The 25,352-nt window shown below is 37.8% G+C and overlaps 1 protein-coding gene across 1 annotated transcript in view; it reads left to right on the top strand.

The window, feature by feature from the left end:
• The window catches only part of mgat4b (alpha-1,3-mannosyl-glycoprotein 4-beta-N-acetylglucosaminyltransferase B), a 96,351-nt gene extending 71,095 nt beyond the window's left edge, over positions 1-25,256 (top strand). The window contains exons 7-15 of the mRNA XM_043257666.1: positions 301-376; positions 1,742-1,856; positions 9,364-9,494; positions 10,140-10,247; positions 11,575-11,768; positions 13,783-13,861; positions 21,097-21,184; positions 22,164-22,276; positions 23,928-25,256. Of these exons, the coding sequence (XP_043113601.1) occupies positions 301-376; positions 1,742-1,856; positions 9,364-9,494; positions 10,140-10,247; positions 11,575-11,768; positions 13,783-13,861; positions 21,097-21,184; positions 22,164-22,276; positions 23,928-23,951 (928 nt within the window). The 3' untranslated portion in view covers positions 23,952-25,256. The remainder of the gene's footprint in view (positions 1-300; positions 377-1,741; positions 1,857-9,363; positions 9,495-10,139; positions 10,248-11,574; positions 11,769-13,782; positions 13,862-21,096; positions 21,185-22,163; positions 22,277-23,927) is intronic.
• Positions 25,257-25,352: the final 96 nt, after the last annotated feature.

Genomic DNA, 25,352 nt, shown 5'->3' with positions numbered 1-25,352 from the left:
GTTACTCGTTCATGCTTATGAAAACAATAGGGAACGTATTGACAGATTTTATTCATTTCACTACTAAAAAAGCTTTTGTGCAATATTTAAATTGAATAGATTTTTTTTTAATATTTACACGTTTTTGAGCTCAGCACTTTAAAAGACTACGCTCGACAAACAGCAGCTGCCAGAAATAATCCATCATTACTGGCCTCTTGTTTGTAAACAGCGGGTACCATTTATCATCTTCAACCTGTTGCTTTGTGTTTGTATGGCTGCATATTCTTTATAAATCACACACACGTATTGTTTTTGCAGATGGCGAACAAAGCAGAACCTGGATTACTGCTTCCTGATGATGTACGCCCAGACTAAAGGGACTTATTACGTACAGGTAAGATGAAGATTATGCATATTAGAGTTTAAAAGATTTTTTTTTTTTTGCGTGTATTGATGCAGTAAATTAGTTTTAATGTGCTGTCGGCTGGTTGAAATAAACCCTGACAGCTTGTCTTGTATTTTTATGGGAATTGTGGGAAATGGCTCTTAAAAAAAACTCTTACAAAGACAAGCTGATCTTTGAGGCCAGTTTTGGACTTTTTTTTTTATAGAGTGTTCTTTTATGATCAGTTTTTGTGGGCGTTTAGATGAAGCTAGCACACGACAAAGTTATTTCTTTTTCACCCTATCACGCGTTCGCTGTAGAGTGGGTTCTTTGACACCGCTGTCTGTGACGGCTGCTCTTCTTAGGAAAGCAAAATGCTAAATCCACTTTGAGGTCGTTTTTTTTTTTTAACTTAGCACTCCCATCGCATGCATTAAGCTCACTCGACATGGGTGCTTAAAGAAAAGAAAATGCACTCCACCAGCTTTTAAAAAAAGAGACCGTCATCAAGATGCCATCAAAAGCAGTGTAAGATTTAAAGATAAAATGTTTCCTGCGCGACTCACAACACCAGCGAGTACTTAGCACAGCACAATATGACTTGTTAATATGTTAATAAGGTTCTGTGCCATTTTAATGAATGATTGTAAATGCATCCATTTATACAAGTGCTATTTTATATTATTAAATGTTTAGTGTTTTTAAATACTATTTTGCTTCAGTTAACACTTTTTTTTTTAATCAAGTAACAATATTGGTTTATTTATTTCCATCAATACGAGCGGTTCCAATCTCTTTTTCCATTGCACTGTGCTCAAAAAAGGTGGCCAGCCAATAAGAGTGTTACTTTTAGTTTTACATCCAGAAATACGGTTACATAAACATTGACTATTTATACAGAAAGAGATCCTGGATTTAGCCAACAGGACTGTTGTATTAAAGTCTTAACATTTGAAACCGTTTGATTTCCTTTTTCTTTTCACATTAGGCCAAACAGAAATGCGAAAATTAGACTAAATAATCATCTGATCACGTCTTAATAATGTCTGTGTGAGCAGGCCTTTACGCTTTTTAGGAACTCATCCAATTAAGAGTTTACTTATAGTTATCTCTACATAAAAGAAAGCATATTAACTCCTGGAAAATTTCCATCATTTACATTTAGATATCCAGAAAAAGAATTGAAGTTGGCGATTATATGCAAATGTTTCAGATCCGCTTCACAGCTGCTTGCCTTCCTTCAGCATCAGTCTCTCTCTCTCTCTCTCTCTCTCTCTCTCTCTCTCTCTCTCTCTCTCTCTCTCTCTCTCTCTCTCTCTCTCTCTCTCTCTCTCTCTCTCTCTCTCTCTCTCTCTCTCTCTCTCTCTCTCACAGCTAGAGGATGACATTGTTGCACGGCCAAATTACTTCACCACGATGAAGAATTTCGCCCTGCAGCAGCCGTCAGAGGAGTGGATGATTCTTGAGTTCTCCCAGCTGGGCTTCATCGGTGAGTCTTTCTCAAACTGCCTTTCGCTGCTGTCTGTGTGCGTTATCCTCCTCCTTAGAGCACAGCCAAACTCGCACTGAATTCTTCCAAACAGAAAGATCCTTCTCACTGCAACCAGAATAAAACTGTCATAATAGACGTCAAACCTTATAAACCACTTTTAAAGCTGGTTCTGAACTGTTGAGGTCGCTAATGAAAGAAATGTTTTCGGTGCTTCATCTTTGTGTAGGGCTAGAAAGTGATTTTTTTTTTCCACTTTGAAACTGAATTGTCACCGTCTCATTAGTTTTCACCGAGAGCAGTTTCAAAGAGACATGGTGACACAAACCTGACAGTCCTTACACACAGATCAAAATAATTATACTGTTTTTACCTTATTGGCATTATGCCAGTTTATGCAAAAACTACATTTTAGTTGGTTTGAAAATCGTACACCGTCTGAACATATACTACAGTAAAAGATAGTAAAGTGTCCATTTGTGCTTCAGCAAATGTAGGAGGTCATCTGGGTACTTTTCATGTATTGTTTTATGAACGCTGTTAAAGGTGCAGTATGTAATAATTGACAGCTAGCGACTGAAATTTGTTTTTCCTGCCCCCTCCTCATCCTCAGATTCAACTCTCACGTGAGTTGCCAGGTAGAATGAGAAACAAGCAAAACTGACGGTGACTAGTTGTTTTATTCATGTTTAATATTGTGGTCATAGATGGGTTTTTTTAGGTGGATGCCGAGATTTTTAAAGTTGTGTAGAATCTTCCGTCTCTGACACAGTTTGTGTGCTCTACCCTATGGCTGCAAAACACTGTTTGCAACAAAAACTACTGTTTAAACTGGCAACCCAGTCATGACAAAAAAACCCTTCACTTAATATGCCATGTTGTTTTTATACCTTTTTTCGTACAGACAAAAACCTTACATACAGTCCCTTTCATTTTGGACATGCCATTTAATCCACATACTGTCAATTATAAATTTTAAGAATTTATAGTATGAAATTTTCCTGATATTAAAGTTCTTTTTAGAATAATTGTAGCCTACATAAATGAGTTAAGCAAAACAAATGTGATTATTTTTGAGAATATTTTAGGCAGCATGATGCAGTACAAGCATTTTTCTTTAGAAAGAATCACAGTTGTCCCTTACTTTCTATTTCGGAACTTAATTGGCATTTATAATGATGTAATTATCTTTTGACTCCCCTGACAGAGGCGTCTGCTAAAAAAAACACCTGGTTAAAGATATGCAAGCAAAAAATACATTGGATTACAAGGCTGCAGGGAACAGTTCTCACGTAGGCATATACGCTGGTTTTAATTACATTATTTTTAATAGGCCTTTAGTCAGGCATGGGCATCTCACGCTGCTCAGCATGTTATAGTAAAACCATGTTTTTGGCTTTATGGTGTGAGTGTGAATACATCCTGTTATTATTAGGTCTTATTATTCTCAGTCATTCCTCTCTCTCACCTTTATGCTCTGCTGTTTGTGATTGTGTTGGTGTACACCTGTTTCCCAATGCTCTGATTTCTCTGCTATTTAGATCACTGGAGTTTTCCGTTCTTTACCAGGTTATTGTTGCTTGTTACCTGCTAGTGATCATACCTAAGTCTCACCTTCATCTCATCTTTTTGTAGCATCAGCCAAGATGGCCGGTGACAAGCAGAGTGTTGAAGTGAACATAAATTACAGCAACCAGCCTTCATTCTTGGGCCAGCTATGTCTTCAGAGCAGAGTATGCCACTGATCGTAAATGAAAGCATGTGTTGATCCAGTTCTGTGAGAAACAAACTGAAAGTCACCCACCAAATCAACTAATCCAGCTGATAAACTGGTCTGAATAAGCCACTCGCAAAAAATGTAGCAGTATTGTTGTATCTATTGTATGTACTTTTGTTACATTTTGCATTGCTTTATCCATTTCATCCATAAGCTTAACTTGGCTAACAGCGTAAGTCTCGACAGTCAGTTTGGGTTGAATTAGAGAAACTGGAGTCTGAAACTCTCTCCTTTCCAAATCAAACCTGCGAAGCTCATTTTGAAACGGCAGACAAAATAATTGCTCTCTTATGATCCGTGTTTGATATGAAGGCTAATTATGTTGATGGTGGTGATCAGTGCTGTGTCAAGCTGGCTGAGGGCCTCAGGGGATGGCATGGGGAAAAGGATTGATTTAGAGCGCTCTCGGTTTAGAGACGTGGTTATTCGCTGCTGGGTCAGTGAGTCTGCAAGTTAGCAGAGAAAATGATGATGGCACAAACTCTATTATGTCAGAACAACGCCTGTTTGAGACAGGAAGTGTTTGTTCAAATCAGGTGATGACAGCGCTTAGTAACCCCATCCTCACAGGCGTTTACATTTTGTGGATTTGGCATAGACTTTTATCCAAAGAAATTGAATCCATGACTTCGAACTGTTGGCTAGGAATAGTACATGTAATACATATGCTTGTTTAGCAAGCTAAATGATAATTATTCAATGCTCTTTGAGTAAAACGGCTAAAAAAAAAGCTAAATCCCATCGTAATGGAATGTTAAGCACTATCAAGTATCCCTCTTTTCCCATCTTTTTCTCTGCATAGTTTAATCCAGTAGATTGCACACAGAGAATTACAATTACAAAAAAACGTGAAAAATGATTCTATTGTATAGATCACTGATAATACGGTGGAGTAAATGGGATAATCGTTTTCCCATTTCTTCTGTATGTGTTATTTGTAATTAATACATCATTGACTAGCAGTGAATATAAGTGTGTTTTAATGCTGTCAAGTGTTTATGATACCTAAAGCAACTAATTATCTGTGCTGCCTTGTCAAACTCACACCCCGTCGGTTAACAAGTATGAAATGCATTTTCAATGGCTATTTTTACTCCATCACAAGGTCCGACCGCAAACAAACCGTTCATTGTTAGCTGGCTAAATTTAAACAAACCATTCTGACATCAGCCTCGCGTTTAGGAGACAAACACAAGTTTGTTTCAGTCGAGTTGGGATCCATTTCCTTTTGATTCGGTTTGAGCTCATGTTTTTTAGTCATGCTCCTCAGCTCATGCGATCGCCAGAAAATAACCTGACCTGTTTGCTTCTAACTGGTCTAGATAGTTGACACTTGTTACTATCTGCCGGTTTCCTGCTGGTAGACCACTGGTAGTTCATCTCGATTCAGCAACAACACATCTAAACCATGTTTGGCCGCCTCAGGCCTGCCCACCCGGACCACACTTCTGATTATTTTTGTAATAATCTAAGCAAGAAGGCTGCCAAGTCAGATGAGGTTGAGAGTAATATGCCCTAAGAGCAGAAACGAAACAAGTTGACGTGCCAAAGCAAAGATAAATCCCCATGATGCATTTCACACTCTTGCACTGAACACCAGAGCGTATGACCCAGTCAGTTCTGGGTATTAACACCTTTCTCAAGTCAGCTCATTTCAGTCTCTCTCTCACACACACACACACACGCGCACATTTTTCTCTAGAGTCTTTCTTTGCTCTTTTACTCTAATAGGTCCCAAAGCAGCACTGAAGCTGTGATTGATGCTGCTCTCTGCCCATATCACACACTCTCTCTCTCTCACACACACACACACACACATTTTCAGTGCACTGTCATTTCAGCCACCCACACACAACTCCATCTTAACATATTCTGAAGTAATTGTGCTGCACATACTAAGCTCACCATCATGTTAGGAGTTTTTGTTGGATGTAGACTGATTATCATCTTGATAATGCATCTATAATTCAAGTTACGAAAGGAACAAATATCCCTGTGTGGGCTTTAATTTTTTACAAACCCAAAAATTCTGTCATTGATTACTCTCTCGTGTCTCTCCAAACCTGTAAGACCTTTGTTCATCTTCAGAGCACAAATGAAGGTATTTTTGAGGAAATCTGCGAGCTTTCTGACCCTTCATAGACAGCAATAGTACGATCAACACGATCGAGGCACGGAAACATTCAAGGACGTTGTTAAAAGACGAGGTCCACGTGACATTAGGGCTTTAAATGTAATTTTATGAAGCTACAAGAATCATTTTATGAGCAAAGACAACAAAAATAATGACTTCTCCTTTGCGGGTTCCGTGTGCCGTTATAAAGAGAGTCATGCTCTGTAATGGTGAACAAACTTAATTAACTCATTTTAAACTAACAAAGGTCTTACAGATACCAGCACAAAAACACACTCAGGAAAATGCTGTTTAACTATCATTTTAAAATAAATCCCGGTAAATAGAGAGATATAAGTTTTTATTTGAATGCGACAAATTCAACATATTCATGTGTAATACATATAAATCTTTAACTTTCAGCACCTTCATTGGGTTGAATAAATACAATAATTGAAGAACAACAGAATGAGTAATGCACCAAAGTTTAAGTGTTTCTATAAAGTCCTTGAGCGTTATGAGTACGAGCAACAGCAGTAGCAATGTTTTCCTTAGCAGACTGCTCTAAATATATACAACGCATACGTCAGATGCGTTTTTGTTAGCATCATCTCTCAAAATTCTGATTGTGATGATTTCCCCTGCCATCACAGTGTGAACGCTAAGATCTTTCCAGTGCCCTGTTGTGAACGCTAAGATCTTTCCAGCGTGGAGTCGGCCTATTTTAGCTCCGGGTTTGCAGGCGTGACAAATCTGTCTGGATGAATCTCTCTTTTCCCGCTGTCAGTCAGCGTTGCGGCTCTCTTCTGCAGCGGACAGGATCACGCCTCGCTCCGCCTGTCCGCACGAGCTGCTAATTGGAGTGGTTGCGGGAAGGCAGCCGTGACCGAGCTTTTCACACACACCAGTCTAAACACACAGACGCTCTTTACATTCGCGTTACGTTCAGAAATGTAGGAATGTAGTTGTTTGGACTTTAAAATGCTTTGCGTAAAGTCCGATTTTCTAAAATGACATGGCTATTTTGAATAAAAATGAATGGGAGTGGTTTTTGTCCACATAAGGTTCAGTTCAGTTAGCTACCAGCAGGAACAAACCAGACCGTAGACAGGCTATAACTGAACCTCTTCACACATTTCACTGCTTTAGTCAACCAGGCATGCTATTCACGTTCTGATTACATTCATAATATGGAATATATTCAAGCATGCAGGTTTCAGCGGTGTAGCAAAATTAATTAGAAATACACATTTACTAACAGTTTTCCTCTAATTAACTTCTAATTGCCATTATTTGCATCCAAAATAAACGTTTTTGTGTACTGTGTATATTTATGCATGTATAATCACACACACACACACATATATGTTTGTTTATATACATGATATGAATTTAAATGTAAATGTATACTGAAATATTTTCAGCATATATACTGGACATATACATAAATATACACAGTAAACACCGATAATATATAAACAGAACTTTATAAACAAATATTATCAACAAAAACGTAATGTGAATGTGATTAATTGCGATGAATCATTGCCCAGCACTAGATGTGATCAGTTTCGAATTTATGTTGTCTAAAAATGATAAAGAAGAATTACACACAGAATTACAGTAAAGAAACTATTCATTAAGTTAAAGATACATGCAGCTGTAATAATGTAGCCTACTCGGAAAGAGAGAAAGACAAATAGACTGAGGCATGTTTAATCTGCTTCTGAATAAATGTGGAGGTGAATACTGATTTGGCTTTTTCAGATAAGGCTGTTTCCCTGTAGACTTAGCGTTTGTGTGTGTGTGTGTGTGTGTGTGTGAGAAGCCACCACACTTCTCAGGGACGGCGTGAAGGTGAACCGGCACACGCTCTTGATACAGAGAGCATTTATTACACACACACAACCTTGAATAGCTGCCAAAGTTTTTCAGAAATGGAAAGCTGAAGATATCATAACATCTAAAAGCAATGGCAACTTGTAGGGCTGTGTAATCTTTCTATGCTGTAAAAGATCTATACTAAATTTACTGAAGTGAATTAATTTATCTCTTGAAAATGTTATTTTTAATAATTGATCTTAAATCATTGTGTCTGGATGGCATTTAGTTTTCAGCGTTCATTAACTGTGTGTGTGTGTGTGTGTGTGTGTGTGCGCTTAGATCAATACTCCAGCGCTAATGGTCAATGTTAGCCTGTGGGCGGGTCATGCACTGATGAGTGATCCTGCTGATGATACTACTACTCTCTCACCCTACCAAACCTTTGTAACCCCTAAACATCCACACAGGTGCTTGTTAATTATGAAACATTTATTAAAAACAGCTTTGTATTTTAGTTGTAATTAGACTTTTTTAAAGCTTTGTATCTGTCAAGCATTGGCACTTTAACGGCTCTGATCCAGGATCAGTGGTCAATCGCATTGAACTGGTGTGTTAAGAATATCATCATTTTTTGTCATGCATAACGTATAGCATATAGCTATACTGTTTAATAATACTATAATATATGAACTATAAATGATTCCAACTTTTTTATGCTACATGGTCATATTTTTCATGCTTTTTTCAGTGGCTTCGATTTAGAATCTTTTTTTTTTAAACAAGGTAAAGTGTTTTTGAACTGCAACAATGCTATGGTTTTAGTAGATTTTAACAATTGCTCTCATTTTAATGCTATTTCATGTTTTTTTTATTAATATTGTCATAATCTTCTATACGCAGTAACTACTGTTCAACAATGTTTTTTCATGTGAAGTTTTGGTAACACTTCAGGAACATCAAGCTATTAATTGCTTACTTTTTTGCAATTTAGACTGCAGTTCGAGAATGCACCTTTAGTTTTTCATGTTAAAATCACACTTGACTTTTCTGTTCTCTGTATATCGCTAGTTTTGGCACACGACACACACTACAGACACAGCGTAGCATGACTGCACGCTGTTTGGAACCGAATCGTGCCCGTGAACACTGATCTGCGGGAAGAAATGGATCGGTGGAGGCCATCAGAACAGAGCTGATGTGTTTTGACATCTGGAGAGGCAGGATGTTTCTGTTCAAGATACTGTCTGGGTGGTTGATGTTGGACAGTAATTCATAATGCATAAAAAAACAGATGTCTCTTCTATTATAGATGACCAAAAACTAGCTGATTTGCTTGCCCTAAGCCAGCGGAAATGGCCACATCAGTTCCTCTGTGACCTAAACCGTTTTGAAAAACTTAATTAGAGGCCGATATAGAGCAAAAATAACATCCTTCCTCCTGAATCTGATCTAATTTCATTGTATGAATTAAATGAATCTAATGTTTTAAGAAAAACCTTATAATTCATGTAGAACATCTGAAGTTACTCGCCGCACCACCTTTGTAGAATCGTTAATATGAAAATGTAATTACTCTCAGAGCGCCCTTTCCTTTTGATTTCATTAAATGTTTTTCGCCCTTCATCGTTCCTCCCCCGAGTTCCTCGTTTCAATGCTTGTTGAAAGTGTAAATCCTTACGAGTTTTGATTTTTCATTCCAGTCCAGCTGTACCTATAGACCTCCCTCAGGTGTTTCAGCTGATGTTATTAGTCTCGTTTGGTTGATAGTCGTGACTCTGTTTCGCTCATTTCAGGTAAAATGTTCAAGTCGTTAGACTTGCCGCTGATTGTGGAGTTTATGCTGATGTTCTACAAAGACAAGCCCATTGACTGGCTGTTGGACCACATCATGTGGGTGAAGGTGTGCAATCCAGAAAAAGACGCGGTAAGAATCATGCAGTTTTATTATTTAACATTATTATTGCTATTTGTATCCCCAGTCGCGACCGTTTCACTCATTCAGTATAGGAATCACTACTTTTCTGTCATTACTTTTCCGTTCATATTTGCCAATATCTCAAGGACAAATGCCAATAACAACTTTTTTATAATCATCATAGCTATGTCAACATACAAACATGCGCTAAATGTAAAAAATGTAAAAAAAAAAAAAATGACACATTAATCAGTTTTCTGAAAGGAGACGGTCGCTTTATAAGCATTTATCATCACACATAACGAGTTTAAATGTGCTTAATGCTCAAGACTTTTTGTCTTTATGAAATGTTTGAAACTTGGTATAGCGGTTCGGATTTTATTAAACCGTCTTCACGCGTGTGTTGAAAATGAATGAAACTGTTTGGAATGAAATAAGAAGTAAGTTCATTTTAGTTTGAACCGCCCCTTTAACGCGGTGAGATCACTCGACGGGGTGCTAGAAGATGAGGTGAAACACGATCGACAAATGATCGGACATTAATGCATCTCCGGGTGTCTGATATTTCTTGTTAAATGCGCTGAGTAAGTGCTTCTGTTTGTAGTAGTGTATAGTAGTTATATAATGTATATAAATGTTCCTTGTGTCCTGCAGAAGCATTGTGACAGGCAGAAAGCAAACCTACGCATCCGCTTTAAACCGTCTCTCTTCCAGCATGTCGGAACACACTCCTCCCTTGCTGGAAAAATCCAGAAACTCAAGGTGATCTTTTTTATTTTAACCCAATGTATGTGTGCGTGTGTGTAATAATTGTATACATTTGTAACCCTGCGGTAGAGTGGTGTGCCTCAGGACTGTGCATTTCTCTTTAGAAATCACAGTACCCAGAAGGCAGCTGATAAGAGCTCATATCCTAATAAATCAGCATGTGTCCCTGCTCTGTCTTTATCCCCTCCAAATGAAGAGCGAGGAATTGCCATGACGATGACCCGCCCGTTCTGTGTCGTATTGATTTTAGTTCTCGGCTGCTGAATACATCTGACGGTCCATTTCCTGAGGACCCCGCTCGCTGCGTTCCTCCCTCTACGTTTATCATAATACCTGCCTCAATCACTGCTCTTATTCTTCATCTCTGGTCATTCATTTCCAAGGCTTCTTTTATTTGTTTTTCACGTCAACCTTTGGCACGTTTTGGCCTGAGATGCTATGAACTATAGCAAAGTTTGCAATCATTATATTTTTTTCTGGTAGAGGTTTGCCGATTCTTTAGATGGATAGCTAAAAAGCGAAATATTTCGGCAACACTTTATTTTAATTAGTTGCTCATTAGCATTTATTAGTAGCAATTAAGCACGTATTAATGAGTCTAATCCTACCCAATGCCTAAATTTTACAGCTACCTTACTAACTACTAATAAGCAGCAAATTAAAAATGTATTGAAGGAAAAGTTGTAGTTAATAGTGAACAAGCGTTCCCAAGTGTTTCCAAAATGTTTAATTGTTAACATTAGGTTATATATTATTTAACATGAACAAACTGAGAAATATATATTACAGCATGTATTCACCTTTTCTCATATTAGTTAGACTTTACACTTTTGAATAGAAACCCGCTATTAACTGTGACTTTTTAATACATTTCTAATTAGATTATGGATCTAAAAAAAGTTCATGTAGGCATTAATATTTGCTTAATAACTTCTAATAAATGAATAATATTCTAGTAATATGCATAAGCAACTAGTTAAGATGAAGTGTTACCAGAATTGTTTGTTGTTTGTTCGTGTTAGTTCACAGTGTATTAATTAATGTTAATGATTTAAAAAATGCAGTAGTACATGTAGAAATAACTAAGATTAATAAATCCTGTAGAAATTAATCTTGGACATTGCCTGAAAATCTGGAACAATAAAATCAATTGAAGGCCTTTGAAAGGAAGTAAACTTTAAATGGCATGAAAAACATATCAAGACACTTTTAATGTTACTCACTAGTTATATAGCAAGTTTGATGGGACATAAAGTGCCTGTATTTAAAGAAATACCCAAACTGTTTATATAGTCCTTCTGTTTTGTTTTTTTTTGGTCAGGATAAGGACTTCGGAAAGCAGACGTTGCATAAAGGTCACGCTAACCCCCTAGCTGAGGTCACCACCAGTCTGAAGACATACCAGCATTTTACACTGGAGAAGGCCTATCTGGGAGAGGACTTTTTCTGGGCGTTCACACCCGTGGCGGGAGACTTCATACGTATACGTTTCTTCACACCTGTCCGAGTAGAGAGGTACGTACAAACAGAGATTCTCACGTACACACCCTCATGAATGACAAAGAGCAGACGGAATGGCTTTACTGTCCTCTAAGATGACATATTTTAGCCCAAAAGGCAGCATTGCATATGATTTTTGCAACAAGTTCACTTGAAAAATCCATCCAATTTTATCCATTCAATATTTATCTTTCAAAATGCATCAAGAACAGCCCAATTTAATCAGAAAATCTTCGTGCCTCCCTTCTGGAAAACAAAACTCGTTTTAGGCAGATAACTGTGTTTTGAAAGATGGTAGATGGTTTCCAGCTGGTCTAAATATCATTATCTGGTGGACCATAGCAGACGGGAATTTGTGAGTTGATAGAAAACTAATAAAGAATAATATCGAGGCTAAAATTAGAATAAATAAATGGCACAGCACGATAATTCCGATAATGCTTTATTGTGATTATCAAATCAAACGCTTTGATTTAATTAAATAGCTGTAATGTTACTGACAAGTCACCAATTCAAATACTTGCGTATCTGATTTTAACAGTATTTTACTCAACCTTAATAGTGATTCTTAGAAGGACTAGTCCACAATAACTAATTCGTATCAAGTAAAATTAACTGGTCAGATCCTATTTGCACTGGACATACTGTTTTGCCCTCATCGCTGAAGTCACGTCCTTTATAAACCACCTGGCATCCAACAGCTAGCTGCTAATGCACTCACATTCATGTAAAGTGACAAGCTGACAAGATTGGGTGTGTATGAAAAAACTAACACCATCTAGTATCTCCAGTAAACTGCCCTAGAAAAAGTTAGGTGCCTTCTGAGATTAAGTGGAGTGCATATGACATGCTTAAGCTGTAGTCGGGTAGAGGGGAAAAGTTCCTGAGATCTTTGATACTCAGTCGCTATCACTATCTGAGTTATCTGAGGTTATTAAGAGGTTTTGTTAAGTAGAGAGCGTACTGTCCGTTGTGTAATAGAGCTCTTCTCGCCGTCTTCCCCATCACGCTGACTCACACCAGCTGGATAATGCATCAATCACCACGAGGAGAGTCATCTGTACATTTTTAACCCTAATGGAAAGTCCATGCATATTTCAGGCTTAATTGAGAACTAATAGCGCTCGGTGTGAACGAGAGCGTTTGACGACCACTCGCTGGCTTTCTTCATGCTACAGGAGTCCCAGTTTAACAAGCGCAGGTGGCCATTTGCACTGTACAGTGACTCTACATGTGTAATTATAGACAGAAACCCGCCGGTGTCTGTGATTTAGACACCTAAATATGTTTGAAAGCCGTTGCATTAGATGACGTTCTGTCAGGTGTCGTCTGTACTCGAATGCTAGTAGAGTTTTCTCACGATTAATTATTTGAACCGACATTTAATCGGCCGGTGTTTCACTGATTTCACTGCAGACGCACAACCACAGCGTCACAAATTTATGCTCAACATCTTGTTGGTTTATTATTTAAAACCTAACTAACTTCGCTAACACTTTAGAATAGAATGCTCATTTATAAGGTAGTTGTTAAGTTTCGGTATTGGTGCGATTAGAGTTGTAGAATAAGGTCATGTAGAATATAGCATTAATATGTGCTTAATTGCTTCTAATAAATGGCTAATATTTTAGTAATATGCATGCTATCCTTTTTTATTTATTACATGTGGCCCTGTAGCCTGGAGTAAAATTAAGCTTTGTATCATAGGAATAAATTACGCTTTTTAAACATATCGTAATAGAAAAGAGGTATTTTAAATGTAAATATATTTTTCTATATTACTGGTTTTTAAAAAAATGAATTTAATGCAAGAAAGCAGCCCCAAACTTTTGAAAGGTGGTGTAAATTTCTAAATACTTTTTGGGGCCACTGTGTGCTGCAAGGCCTATAAATAACTACATGATAAAATGATATACGAGGAAACATATGCAGTAGAGTTCTTTAGCGTTGTACTCCTTAAGGAATTATAAGATTGATAGTTTGGATGGTGTGTGTTCGTGTGTGTGTTCGTGTGTGTGTGTGTGTGTAGGTATTTCTTCCGCAGTGGAAACATCGAGCACCCTGGAGACAAGCTCTTCAACACTACAGTGGAGGTTCTTCCTTTCGACGTGAGTCTCTGTCATTGTGTGCAGATGAACACTAGCAGTGTGTTTGTTGAAGCATCGCTGCTGTTTGATTGTGTGTTTCCCTCTGGGCAGGAGAAGACCGCTTCACTGCAGCCTCTATAAACACCCCATAGATCTGTGCTCAGCAAGCTCAGGACTTCAGATGGTGTCGAAAATATATTGCCATCATAAACACTTTTTGGCATGGTTCCTATTCGAGCAGATGTCAAGAGCTGAATTGATGGTAGTCGGATTAGAACCTATTTAAATATTTCAAAAAATCCCTATAATTATTGCCCATACTTAGAGTTAAGGGTTTGTTCAGATGCCTCATGACAGACATGAGCGATATTATGACTAATACTAATAAATCACGCCTGCAGGTGGATGACATCCTTGCGACCACAGAAAGCACTCTAGTTCAATCCGGTTTCCTCTCGCACGGTTCTTCTTAGATCTTTGCTCAAGAGTGAACGGTGGTTCCTGTTGGTATGCATGATTCATGGGCCTGTTTGTAAGAACTAGTGTAATACCAGATAGTAGTTATCACACGGCTCTCTGGAATATCAGATTCTGATTGGTCAGTCATGGCCTTCTATGGTCCGATGCCTTTCAGCTCTAAAGCGAAGTTGTATAATATGTGTAAATTCTTTCTTTGAATTCACAAAAATGATATGAACACAAGTAGGCAAAAAATAAGTGTGTAGAAAATGCCATCAAACGTGTGCCGTCGCGTGATATTTCGCAGAGGAAAAGCAGAGGGGTCATAATCTGACGGGGAGTCATATACATCAGTCCCGCTTCAAAAGATCCCTGACAGGTTCAGCACAATCGTTTGTGATGAACACACCAAAGCAAATGTTCCCACAGTTGAAAACACTCCGGTTTTACTTTGAGTTAACATTCATGTCATGCCAAACATTCTTGATCCTTAGGTTTTTACACACAGGTAATGACATGTAGGCACAGGTCTCTTATTTTAGTTCTGTGCAGCAGGGTTATTAGATTTTTAACTAAATCAAAAAACATAAAAACCATTCCAGTTGCATGAAACAATAACTAGAATACAATTTGGTCATGCTTTATTTTAAGGTTCAATTCTCACTAACCTACTAATAATCGCAATAATCTCCTGCTTATTAATAGTTGGTTAGGTAGTTGTGAAGTTTAGGTGATGGCTAGGGATGTAGAATATGGTCATGTAGAAAATGTGCTTTATAAGTGGTAATAAACTAATAATAGGAATTCTAATAAGCACACAGTCAATGGTGAAGATTTGTACTTTTAGCATATAATGATATTCTAGGGTATTGTATGGAGTCAGTGCGGAAGAACTGGTGTGACCTTGAGGCAAAAACACTTCCCCAAACACCACTGACTTGTACATATGTGTAGTCACTTTAACCACTTCCAGAACTGTTGCAAAGATAAAAATACAATTAAATATATGAATTATGTTTCCATCTTTGCTGCCACCGTTTTTTGTTGTTGTAAAGAACGGGTGTTCCAATACTTTCGTCCATATAATGTATGTACAAGCCACTAGTGTTCAGTGTTTTAGAGTAACTACTCACATGCAACAGTTTCATTTAATTCATTCTAAAATAAATATAACCATTACAGCTGCTAATAAAAGTGTTCATCATTACAAAAATTAGAGCACATCTTGTGAGTAAAGCCGGTTCTGCAATCAGCGGTAAATACCATTAGGTGGTGATTTGACATTGAACACATTGAACAGCGTTTACGAGACGAGCTGTGAAATCCACGTTTATTGTCAGCATGGTTCTTCACAGATTGCCAGTGAACAACGGTGTGGTAAATTCTGCTCGATGTGAAATCGCACACTTGATGGTATTTATCACTGATTACAGAATAAGGCTTTACTGACAAGGTGTGCGTTGCATATCGGCCAATCTCTAACAAAAATCTGAATATTTTCACACAACACTCAACTCTGTATAGCTATCTTTATGGTCTAAAACTCAAACCAGCCCTCACTAAGATGGCTGTACAAGCACACACACACACACACACACACACACACACAGACTTAATTGATTTCTTTCCCAAATTGCATTGCCTGCACTAAAGCCTGACAGTAATCAGTGTTGAGTGCTACTGTAAGGTTAACCCTGCCTGCTTGATTTACATGTTTGAAAACGAAACGTTCATTAGAAGTTTCCAAAAGTAATCAAAATAATCAAATGCAATCAGTTATATATGAAGTAGAAGAAGTGTGAAAAGTTACAATACGTTTTGCATTTTAGATTGGGTAACTTGTAATCTGTAACCTATTACTTTTAAAAAGTAACCTTCCCAACACTGTTGATTTTTTTAGCTCAAAGTCTACATTTAAAGTCAAAGCAGAGGTGTTCAGCTGGGTTTCTGAAGACCAGTCAAGTTCTACCACACTGTTTCAGTCGATCATTTCTTTTTGAACCTTGCCTATAGATGACATTAACACATGTACTCAGGGAAATGGCTGATCATTAGATGGGGGTGTACTAATACTTTTATAAATATAGTTTATATGAGCAGTTGACGAAGGAACGTTGGGCTGTGTGACATAGCAAAAAAAACAAAAGCAAAAAAACTTAACATACAAATAACAAGAAAAAATGCATCTTCATTATCTTTAATATTATTATTCTTTCTTTTTTTTTCTGTCGCACCATAGGGCATACTGTATAATAACACATAATATAAAAAATAATATGTACATGTACATACAAATTTACTAAACTATATAGACATAAAAACAACAGACTAATAAAAATTGTCGGGCACACAACAAAATTACTAAAACATACTAAATTGCTAAATTACTAAATAGCAATATGCAAAATTAAATTAATTTTAAAATATTAACAAAAACTGTAATATCTCGATACTAAAATAACTGTTGTGGATACAGAAATAATGTAAACAATACTGCTGTACACAAAGACAAATATTATATATTATATTATAAAAATCATCTGCTAAATTAAATGTGTTTAAAAAGTTTTCTGTGGGAGTGGATGTATTCGACCGATTTTAAAGACAAACAAAAATATAAATATTTGAACTTTTAAAATGTTAAAGGTCCCATATTGTACACCTTTCTGGAGTTATATTTTAAGTGTTGATGTCCTTAAATATAGATATCGCTCCTTCCATCGCCAATTGCATTAGTTTATAATACAGTAAAGCTTGTAAATACAGTAAAGTTGAGCATGAGCTGTCTTCAATATACTTTTTTTTTGTTTGACTACAGAAACTACAGAAATATTAAGTGCTAACCGTAGCGATTTTACTCACAATCAATTGGCAAAGGTTTTTTTTTTTTTTTAACTTAAGAAAAATCAATTAGATTAAATTACAATCAAACGCTTGGCATCGGCATCTGTACTTCAGACAGAACAGAGCTGTATGTATGCAGCTCACGCATTACGCCCGAGGAAAGATATAGTCTTATAACTATGCTAATGTATGTTAAATGAAGTCGGATTTTATTGCGCTTTTCACAATACGCTAAGCAGACATGTGCTTTAACACCGAGCAGCTTTAGAGCTGGGCAATATGTTGATAAAATAATCCACTGTTTGAGATTTAGCGTAATATATATTTATTTGTGTATTATTTAGATTTAGGCCTGCATTAGAATTGGACTTAATGATACACTGCAGCACCGCTTGAACAGATTTACAGCACTGTTGATTAAATTTTGAGTCTAGTTATATTTAGTCTAGATACGGCAAAGATTATTGAGTGTTAATAACCAAATCTAAATGAACCCCACACACAATGAGGGTGTGCTGAAAAGCTAGGAATCTGTAAAAAATGTAAGAGAATCGATATGTTGTTAAGATGTAAACAAGGAAACGCTGGGTTTGTTTTTTTCTGAGTGACGCACGAGCAGGCCAATCAAATGTAACGACATCGCAATGATGTCACAGAGCTAGCTGGATGCAAAACAAACTGAAGACAAGAGGCGGCCCATTCAAAACAGCACAGATTTGTGTACATAAGAAGCTTAAAATATCTTCTTGTTATGATGTTGGCTGCCAGAATCGATGTAGGACAGCCTCAAATTAGAAATATGATCACATACCCGATGCCACTGCCAGAGAAAAAAAAAAACATCTGTGGTTAAACGCAATAAAACAAGCAGACTGGACAACAACAGTTCTCAAAAATGCACACTTTAGAAAATCTTCAATATACCTCAATATACTATATTGGCGCATCCGAAGTTTTATAATATCTGTGTGCATGTGCGTAAAACAACAACCCCGGTGATTTATATAATCGTGTGTAACTGCATATACATTGTTACGATTAATTGTGGTTGGAATAATAATGTAGCTGTCTCGTCATGACAAGATAGACACAGCAGAGTTTGCCTTTACTAGCTGTGATTCAATCCCGTCACATTGTCCATCCTAGGAGTGAGTGTTTTGTCTGTTAAAGTTAACATTTTCGACAGGGTTTGTCAAAAGCACGGTATGGAGCTCGGGTGATGACTGAAGGATGCTACCTCATGCAGTTTGTGAAACTTATACGGTAGTTACATAACCCCTGGAACATGCTTGCCATTTAAAAAGCCAGGACTTTTCAGATTTGACAATATGGGACCTTTAAAGAAAATCTATAGGTTTAACTGTGTTTCCAAGTCAAATATGTTTTTCTAAAATATGCTTACGATGTGTATTGTTAATTAAAATTTTTTTCAGCACAGAATTCGTGATCATGACAGGCCTAAACATAAGTGGCAGGCGACCAAAGTCTTGTCAAAAGCTCTTTTGTCAGGAGAAGGGAGTCGTTCAGTTGACCGTATCGCTCCATCACAAACTCAGTGAGAGCTCCTCTGACAGTGAGACTTCAGAAGAAGCGGGAGGAAAGCAAAGCAGTGGAGCTAAAGATATACTTCTGTTTTATGAGCTAATGGAACTGTACTGACACACGGTAATAAAATGTGACCTGCTGTGTGTGCGGTCTGCGTGGAGGAAATATTTTCTCCCGAGGGGGAGCAGACGAGGGGCGGCACTGTGATTTAAGATTACAGCCGGAAACGGACGTTCACCGCAAGATTAATAGCGGGATTTCTAAGAGCGAGAGCCTGTCGCCCTGTAATATCTCTCGTTTTCTCGCTGCTTTTTGCTTCTCCTCCCTGCCGCCGGCTTGCTGTATCTCTCTTTTCTCCTCATTTCCTTCTTTGCAAAGCTCCCTTTAGGGACATTTATGGGATTCGGCCGTATATAGGAAATTAGCAGCGAATGCCCCGGAGTAAAGGGCACTTGCAGTCTGTTTTCTGCTGTTAATGCAGTTTGGGGAAATCAGAGCGTTGCTCTGCTGGGGTTTTAAAAATATTTGTCTTCTCTTGAGTCATATCACCGAGTTCCGGGCCAAGAAAAAGCCTCGTAAGAGACGTTATAGCTGCAGACACAATGCGTGCACCTAACATCTAGTGCTGTTTGCTCGCACAGGAACGACTGAGGCGCTTCAGAGCCTCTTCCCTGTAAACGTCGGCTCGTGGCTACAGTCTCCCTCTGCGTCGGTTCTCTTTAATGCTTCTTCCACGCTTTAATTATTTTCACCGTCGTTTTTATTTTATCTTGACAGAAAGGCAGAAACACGTATTGGTTCAATACGTCTCTTTCAGAAGTTGCTCTGCCAAACTGAAATGTTTAATAAAGGAATATCGGCTCTGATCTCGCAAAACGGTTCCACTGGCTTTCACAAACTGCTCGTTCGTGTAGAGATATCGCATGCGACCGAATTAAAGGTACATGATTTCACACAGAGCAGCTCAACGATGCCCATTTGTACATTCGATGAAGAAAAGAGATGTGTTTGACCATGCAAAACAGTTTCAAAAATAACTAGACCTTAAGCTGTATTTACTCTGCATAGCTTAATGCATCCAAACAACCTTGTTTTGATTCTGATATCTGCGTTTACATCATTCTCTGCCCAAACTAGTATGATTGCCATTCTGGTCACTTTGTAACACAATTTACCCTCCGGTACTGAATAGCTGCATATCATTTGTGTTTGTTTGCTTGTTTTTATGTAATTCACATAAGGTCATTATTAGACTTAAAGGATTAGTTCACTTCCAAAACAAAAATCCTGCTAATTTAATCTCCCCTATGCCGTCCAAGATGCTCATGTGTTTTGTTTCTTTAGTTGAAATAGTAGGCAATTTCAGAAAGGCTAGAGATAGCAAGATCCCCACCAGAACGCAAATACATATTTGACAAGCAGGCAGGACAACCTACTGTATTTTGTTTGCCTTCCACAGAAACATTTTGTTTGCCTTCCACAGAAATTTAGAGCAATTATCTTAGTGATTACAATCAGCATAACGAAAAGTGTTTTGGAACCACGTCACCTAGCCGGACTTTAAGGTTTTTAAAGAAAACTTTCCAGGATTATGGTGGGCTCCAATGGCAGCCAATGGGTTGAAGGTCCAATTTCTATAATAAAATACTTCTGATTCACAAATGCTCATCTTGCACTAGCACAAAATACGTAGTCACATTACAAAAAAGCTACAACAGCAACGTCAAACCATTTTGAATTCATAGGAGATTCAATTTTTCACACTACCCTAGCTTTTTGAACCGAGGGTTCACAGATAAACCACGTATGACCTTTCCAACGCGACTTTTGCTAAGTGGTTTACAAAATTTCTTTATTTAGAGAAATGACGGATCGTTTTGCTTGATCAGACACTTGTTCCTTGACTGGGATCATGTAGAGCCTTTAAAGGCTGATAACAGGCAAAATATAGCTTTCGGTTGCAAAAGTGCATTTTATTTCGAATTTCAGCTCGGATTTTTGCTTATATAAAGTTCTCACCTCAATAAAAGAAGCCACGGGTTTGTGCAATCCTCATATTGAGACATTAAGAAAAGATAACTTCAAACACATTTTTACAGCATGTAATATGCTCTAATATATAAAAAAATAATGGCAAACTAAATCTTATAATACAGATATCCATATTAAAAAACACTTATGTGTCTGTTGAAGCTTTTACAGTAAAATTGGATTTTGGGCTAATCGGTTGATAAATGGATAAAGTTCTGCTATTTTGGGACTGTGGTTACCAGGGACTTGTATAACGCGTGTGTAAGACTTCCAGGCTGTGTGTGTGTTTTTCCGGCTGAAGAACAGATGCGATGAGATGCTGAAGAGGAGTGGGTTATACACAGAAACACTCCAACGCTATTGTCCCTCTTTATCAGAATATCCAGTCGGAGAAAGAAGCACTGAAGGAAGGGAGAGAGAAGACGCCGAAGTACCAGCGCACAGAAGACGGCTTTATCAGAATAGGTGAGCAGAAACATACAGAACACACTAAATATAGCAGCATGATTCAGCCCATAAACAACAATGATGCTCGTATGAAACACGCGCCGGCGTAATAACATAAAGCTGTTTCTTATTTCTCAGAAAGCAGCGATGGTTCAGAATTTATGATGCACAGGTTCATTTGTTGTGTTGGATCATTTTTTCTGACGCTGTATTTAAACACCTGTCTTGTTTCACCAACTTTAACCCGTTTTGTGATTATAAATGATACGGAACTGATGCAATATCATATGGCCGTATTAAAACATCCTCCACAGTGACATTCTCCCGAGAGAGCGCCAGTGCCGCCCACTTCTGAAGCTGTGACACGAGACACGAGGAGAATTCAGATATTAGTGTGAAACGTTCGCTGCTTTCCGTAATTCTCTCTTACTTTCTTGAGCTCGCACTCCAAATGCAATGGGAAAATCTTACAAAAACTTTTGAAACGTCTCGCTTCTTTTTGCGGGTGCCGCATCTCTCTCTGTTTCATATAGAGGTTTTTCCTCATTATTATGTACGGATGTCTGTCTGATTACTGTGCCTCGGGGTTTATTGAAGTCTGTTACTCATGACAGAGCGTTAGATATCCCTTCAGTCATTAATATACCGAGTATAATCCAGACAGATGCCTTTTGAGTACTGCAGGAACATGTATAAGCAGAAAATGTCATTCAAATTTTTTATAATTTTGCCCCACTCTCCTATATATGGTTTATTTAATGGGCTTCGTGTGTAGTTTGACGAGAGATTTCACACAAAAACATGAATTACATTACTTGCTCACAGCGAGAGTGATAACCTATTAATGGTATGTTTTTCTGCTGAATGAATTAAAATGTCAGGATTTGGCTCAGTCTGCCTCAACCTTCTACTCTCAAAACGAATGCGTGTGAAAAGCTGAAGAAGCTTCCAGCCTCTGACGGTGTGTGTGTGTGTGTGTGTTGGTGTCGCTCCTCAGGGAAGTTTGAGAACGGGATCGCGGAGGGGGAGGTGGACGCTTCCTTCGGCCCGCTGGAGGCTCTGCGGCTCTCTGTCCTGACTGACTCTCCTGTGTGGGTCATTCTCAGCGAGGTACGACACAACACGACCGTTCACCATCTGGTCCTCACACAGATGGATTTCAACCTAACAGCCAACCCAGCCTACGTACTGTTTGTGTCTGTGTGTGTGTGTGTGTGTGTATTCATATCAGTATAGATGTCCAGCATGACATTTTCCCCCATTGAGATCTGATGTGTTCTCAGTGTTTCTGCAATTTGTATTTTTTTAGCTGTGTGTGTGTGTTTTATTTATATATATATATATATATATATATATATATATATATATATATATATATATATGTATATGTGTGTGTGTGTGTGTGTATATTGAAGCCTTGTTGAAGTCGCATGGAAATCGTACAAACATGTCATTATTTTTTTCACCATTACATAAATTATATAGCCAAATAGTAAAAAAATATATATTATTTTACATTTTATTTTGAAAGGTTTTTTGCCATTTGAATCAGGAGTCTATTTTTATTTTTAAAAACAAACCAATGCAGCCTGTCACTTTTCTTCTTTTATTTTAAATGCATTAAATTTGACCTGGCAGCTGAGGAGTAACACCGTTTCGGCGCACATTTGGACTTTTGAACCCTGGTTAACAAGCAGTAAAACCGCAATGGTTGAATAGACTACATGCAATCCTTGCATCTATTAGAAAACATAACAGTCTGCGGTTTATTTACTAATCATTCAAGGCCATTTCACAAATTCAATCATCATTCAGTAACCAGCTCGCCTTCCTCTTGTCGCCAGAGACACGACATACTCAAATGATGCAGGATCATGCTTCAAATGATCTTGCTTATTTTTACCAGATGCTTTGATGCCCCCCAAAAAGCAAAAAACAAATATAAAATATACACAAAACTGTATTTTAATGTATATTGTAATTATTTATATTAATGTATAATTTACATTACACTAGTGTTCAAAATTTGGGCTTAGGAAGATCAACAAGTTTGAATTTGAATTTGAACTTGATTTGAAAATACAGTAGAAACGGTCATATGTATAGTATTAATATTTCAACATATTACATTTTTAAAGTATATACAAATGTATTTATGTGACATCAAAGTTAAATTAGCAGCCGTTACCAGACACACACACACACACACACACACATATATATATATATATATATATATATATATATATATAGTGGAAACTTTAATTTCTGTATACTGTACATATACATTACTTTGTAAAAGTCTTCAGCAAAAAAAATTTTTTTTCTCTATCTGTCTATTTCTAAGACACTTGAAGAAACTGCAGGTCTGCCAAGTGTACAAAATAGTACATGCTTGCATAAAGTGCTGAATCGGTTTAGTTAATAGAAGTTAATGTATAAATGAAATCTGTTTATAGCATACTTTAATAAAACAAGCTCACCCTCATATTAAAACCTTTGACAGTACTGTAGCTTTGTCTTGGAGATTCTGCATTTCAGGTTGTTTTTTTTTCGGATTCTTCACGTCATTCCAGACAGACTGGGTGATGGTGAAAACAGCTTTTGCAGACTCCATGCGCATAAAAAAAAAAAATCTCCCTGACAGTTAACGGCAAAAGGAATGTCTTTAAATGCTGACACGCCACTGCAAAAGAGAGAAACCGCACAGTGCTTTATAGAACGGTTTGCTTCGTGTCATCCCTGCCTTTTCTCACGACAGATTTTCATCAAGAAAGCGGAGTGACCGATGTTCGACCATACCTCATGACTTCACCGGGTCTCTGGTGCAGGAAGGAGTCTGCTCAGCACCTCCTCATGAGCTCTTCACACGAGTTTCTTTAGCTTGGTCCCATAGCGCCAACTGCTGGCGTCGAGCTGTTCTAGCAGGGTAGAGAACGCCAGGCGAGCGCTCCCTCAAAGACATGCAGCTGGAGCCGTCAGAAGCGCCACAGTAGCTGGCGGACGACTGATGACGCTGTATTTTGTAAACTGTATTTATATGTATATATGCCCACGGTTGAGTCTCTGTAATTACACTGGTCTGTTGTCGAGGGCTTCCTGAGCGGTCTCGCCCCGTTTCACGATGCACTTTGACATTCAACAAATGCTGCTTTTGGAACGGAAGACTCTTCTTAATTTCCTACTCGAGATTCGAATTTTCCAAGTTCAGTCGTGTTGTTAATTAGCTGACGAATGATTGCGTTTAGGCTACTCCAAATGGTGTGTATTTATTGTATTTATTACGATACATCAAGAGTACACACGGGCCATGCTAGATATGTGTTTGTTCGTGCACAGGCCTAGCGTGTGTTTCCAAAGTCAGTCCAAAAGATGAGTTCTAACGAAAGAGTAACATTTATTGTAACTAGAGTATGCTGCAAAACTGTTTCTTCTATAAAAAAAAAAAAACTCGCTGGACTTTTCTTGGTATAATTAAAAAGGAAATCAATCACAATAAACAAGGAAGGGAAGCCCCCTTTCTTTTTCTTTTTTTTTTTTTTATCATTTTTTGCTTTCCGGTAACACACGTTATTTTTTGCTATGTTGTTTTTCCTCTTCCTGCCTTAATGTGACGCAGTAGCGTGCTGATGCGCCGGCGTTTTACAATAGAGCCGGATCGGTAACTGCAGTGAGAACGTAGACCAAAAACCTGCCAGAGACATGTACAAGTAATCTGTATAGCTCAGTGTGGTGTTTAGAATATCGGTTTGCTCTATGATAATAGAAATACTTCATATTTATCAAATGCCACACAAATTTGTCAAGGGTCCTAGTATTTTTTTCATGCCTTAAAATGATCGTAATGCAACACCTGTGATTATAGGTAAAATGAGCGAAGTAGAGCAAAGCAATCTTCAAAGAAAGAGAGAGAGAGAGAGAGAGAAAGTGTGCAGGAAGATAACGCTATCTGGCCTGTAACAACGCTCAGGTCGAGGAGAAATACAGCGCCATCAACTTTCACTATCACTTCATTGTTTTCTTGATTAGCCCAAATGAAAATGCAAAGCTCCTGTCGAACGGTTTGAATAAAGACAAAGTCCAAACTTGACTTGTTTATGTGTCGTTATGCAGACGTGGTTACAAAGTGTTGGTTTTGTACAGTCTTCAAAGTTGTGAACATGATTATAAACCCAAAAATCGAAGC

The sequence above is a fragment of the Puntigrus tetrazona genome, chromosome 14 (assembly GCF_018831695.1).
Source record: "Puntigrus tetrazona isolate hp1 chromosome 14, ASM1883169v1, whole genome shotgun sequence".
NCBI classification, from domain to species: Eukaryota; Metazoa; Chordata; class Actinopteri; order Cypriniformes; family Cyprinidae; genus Puntigrus; species Puntigrus tetrazona.
Note: the sequence above shows the minus strand (reverse complement) of the source record. Positions and strands in the feature narration are given on the sequence as shown.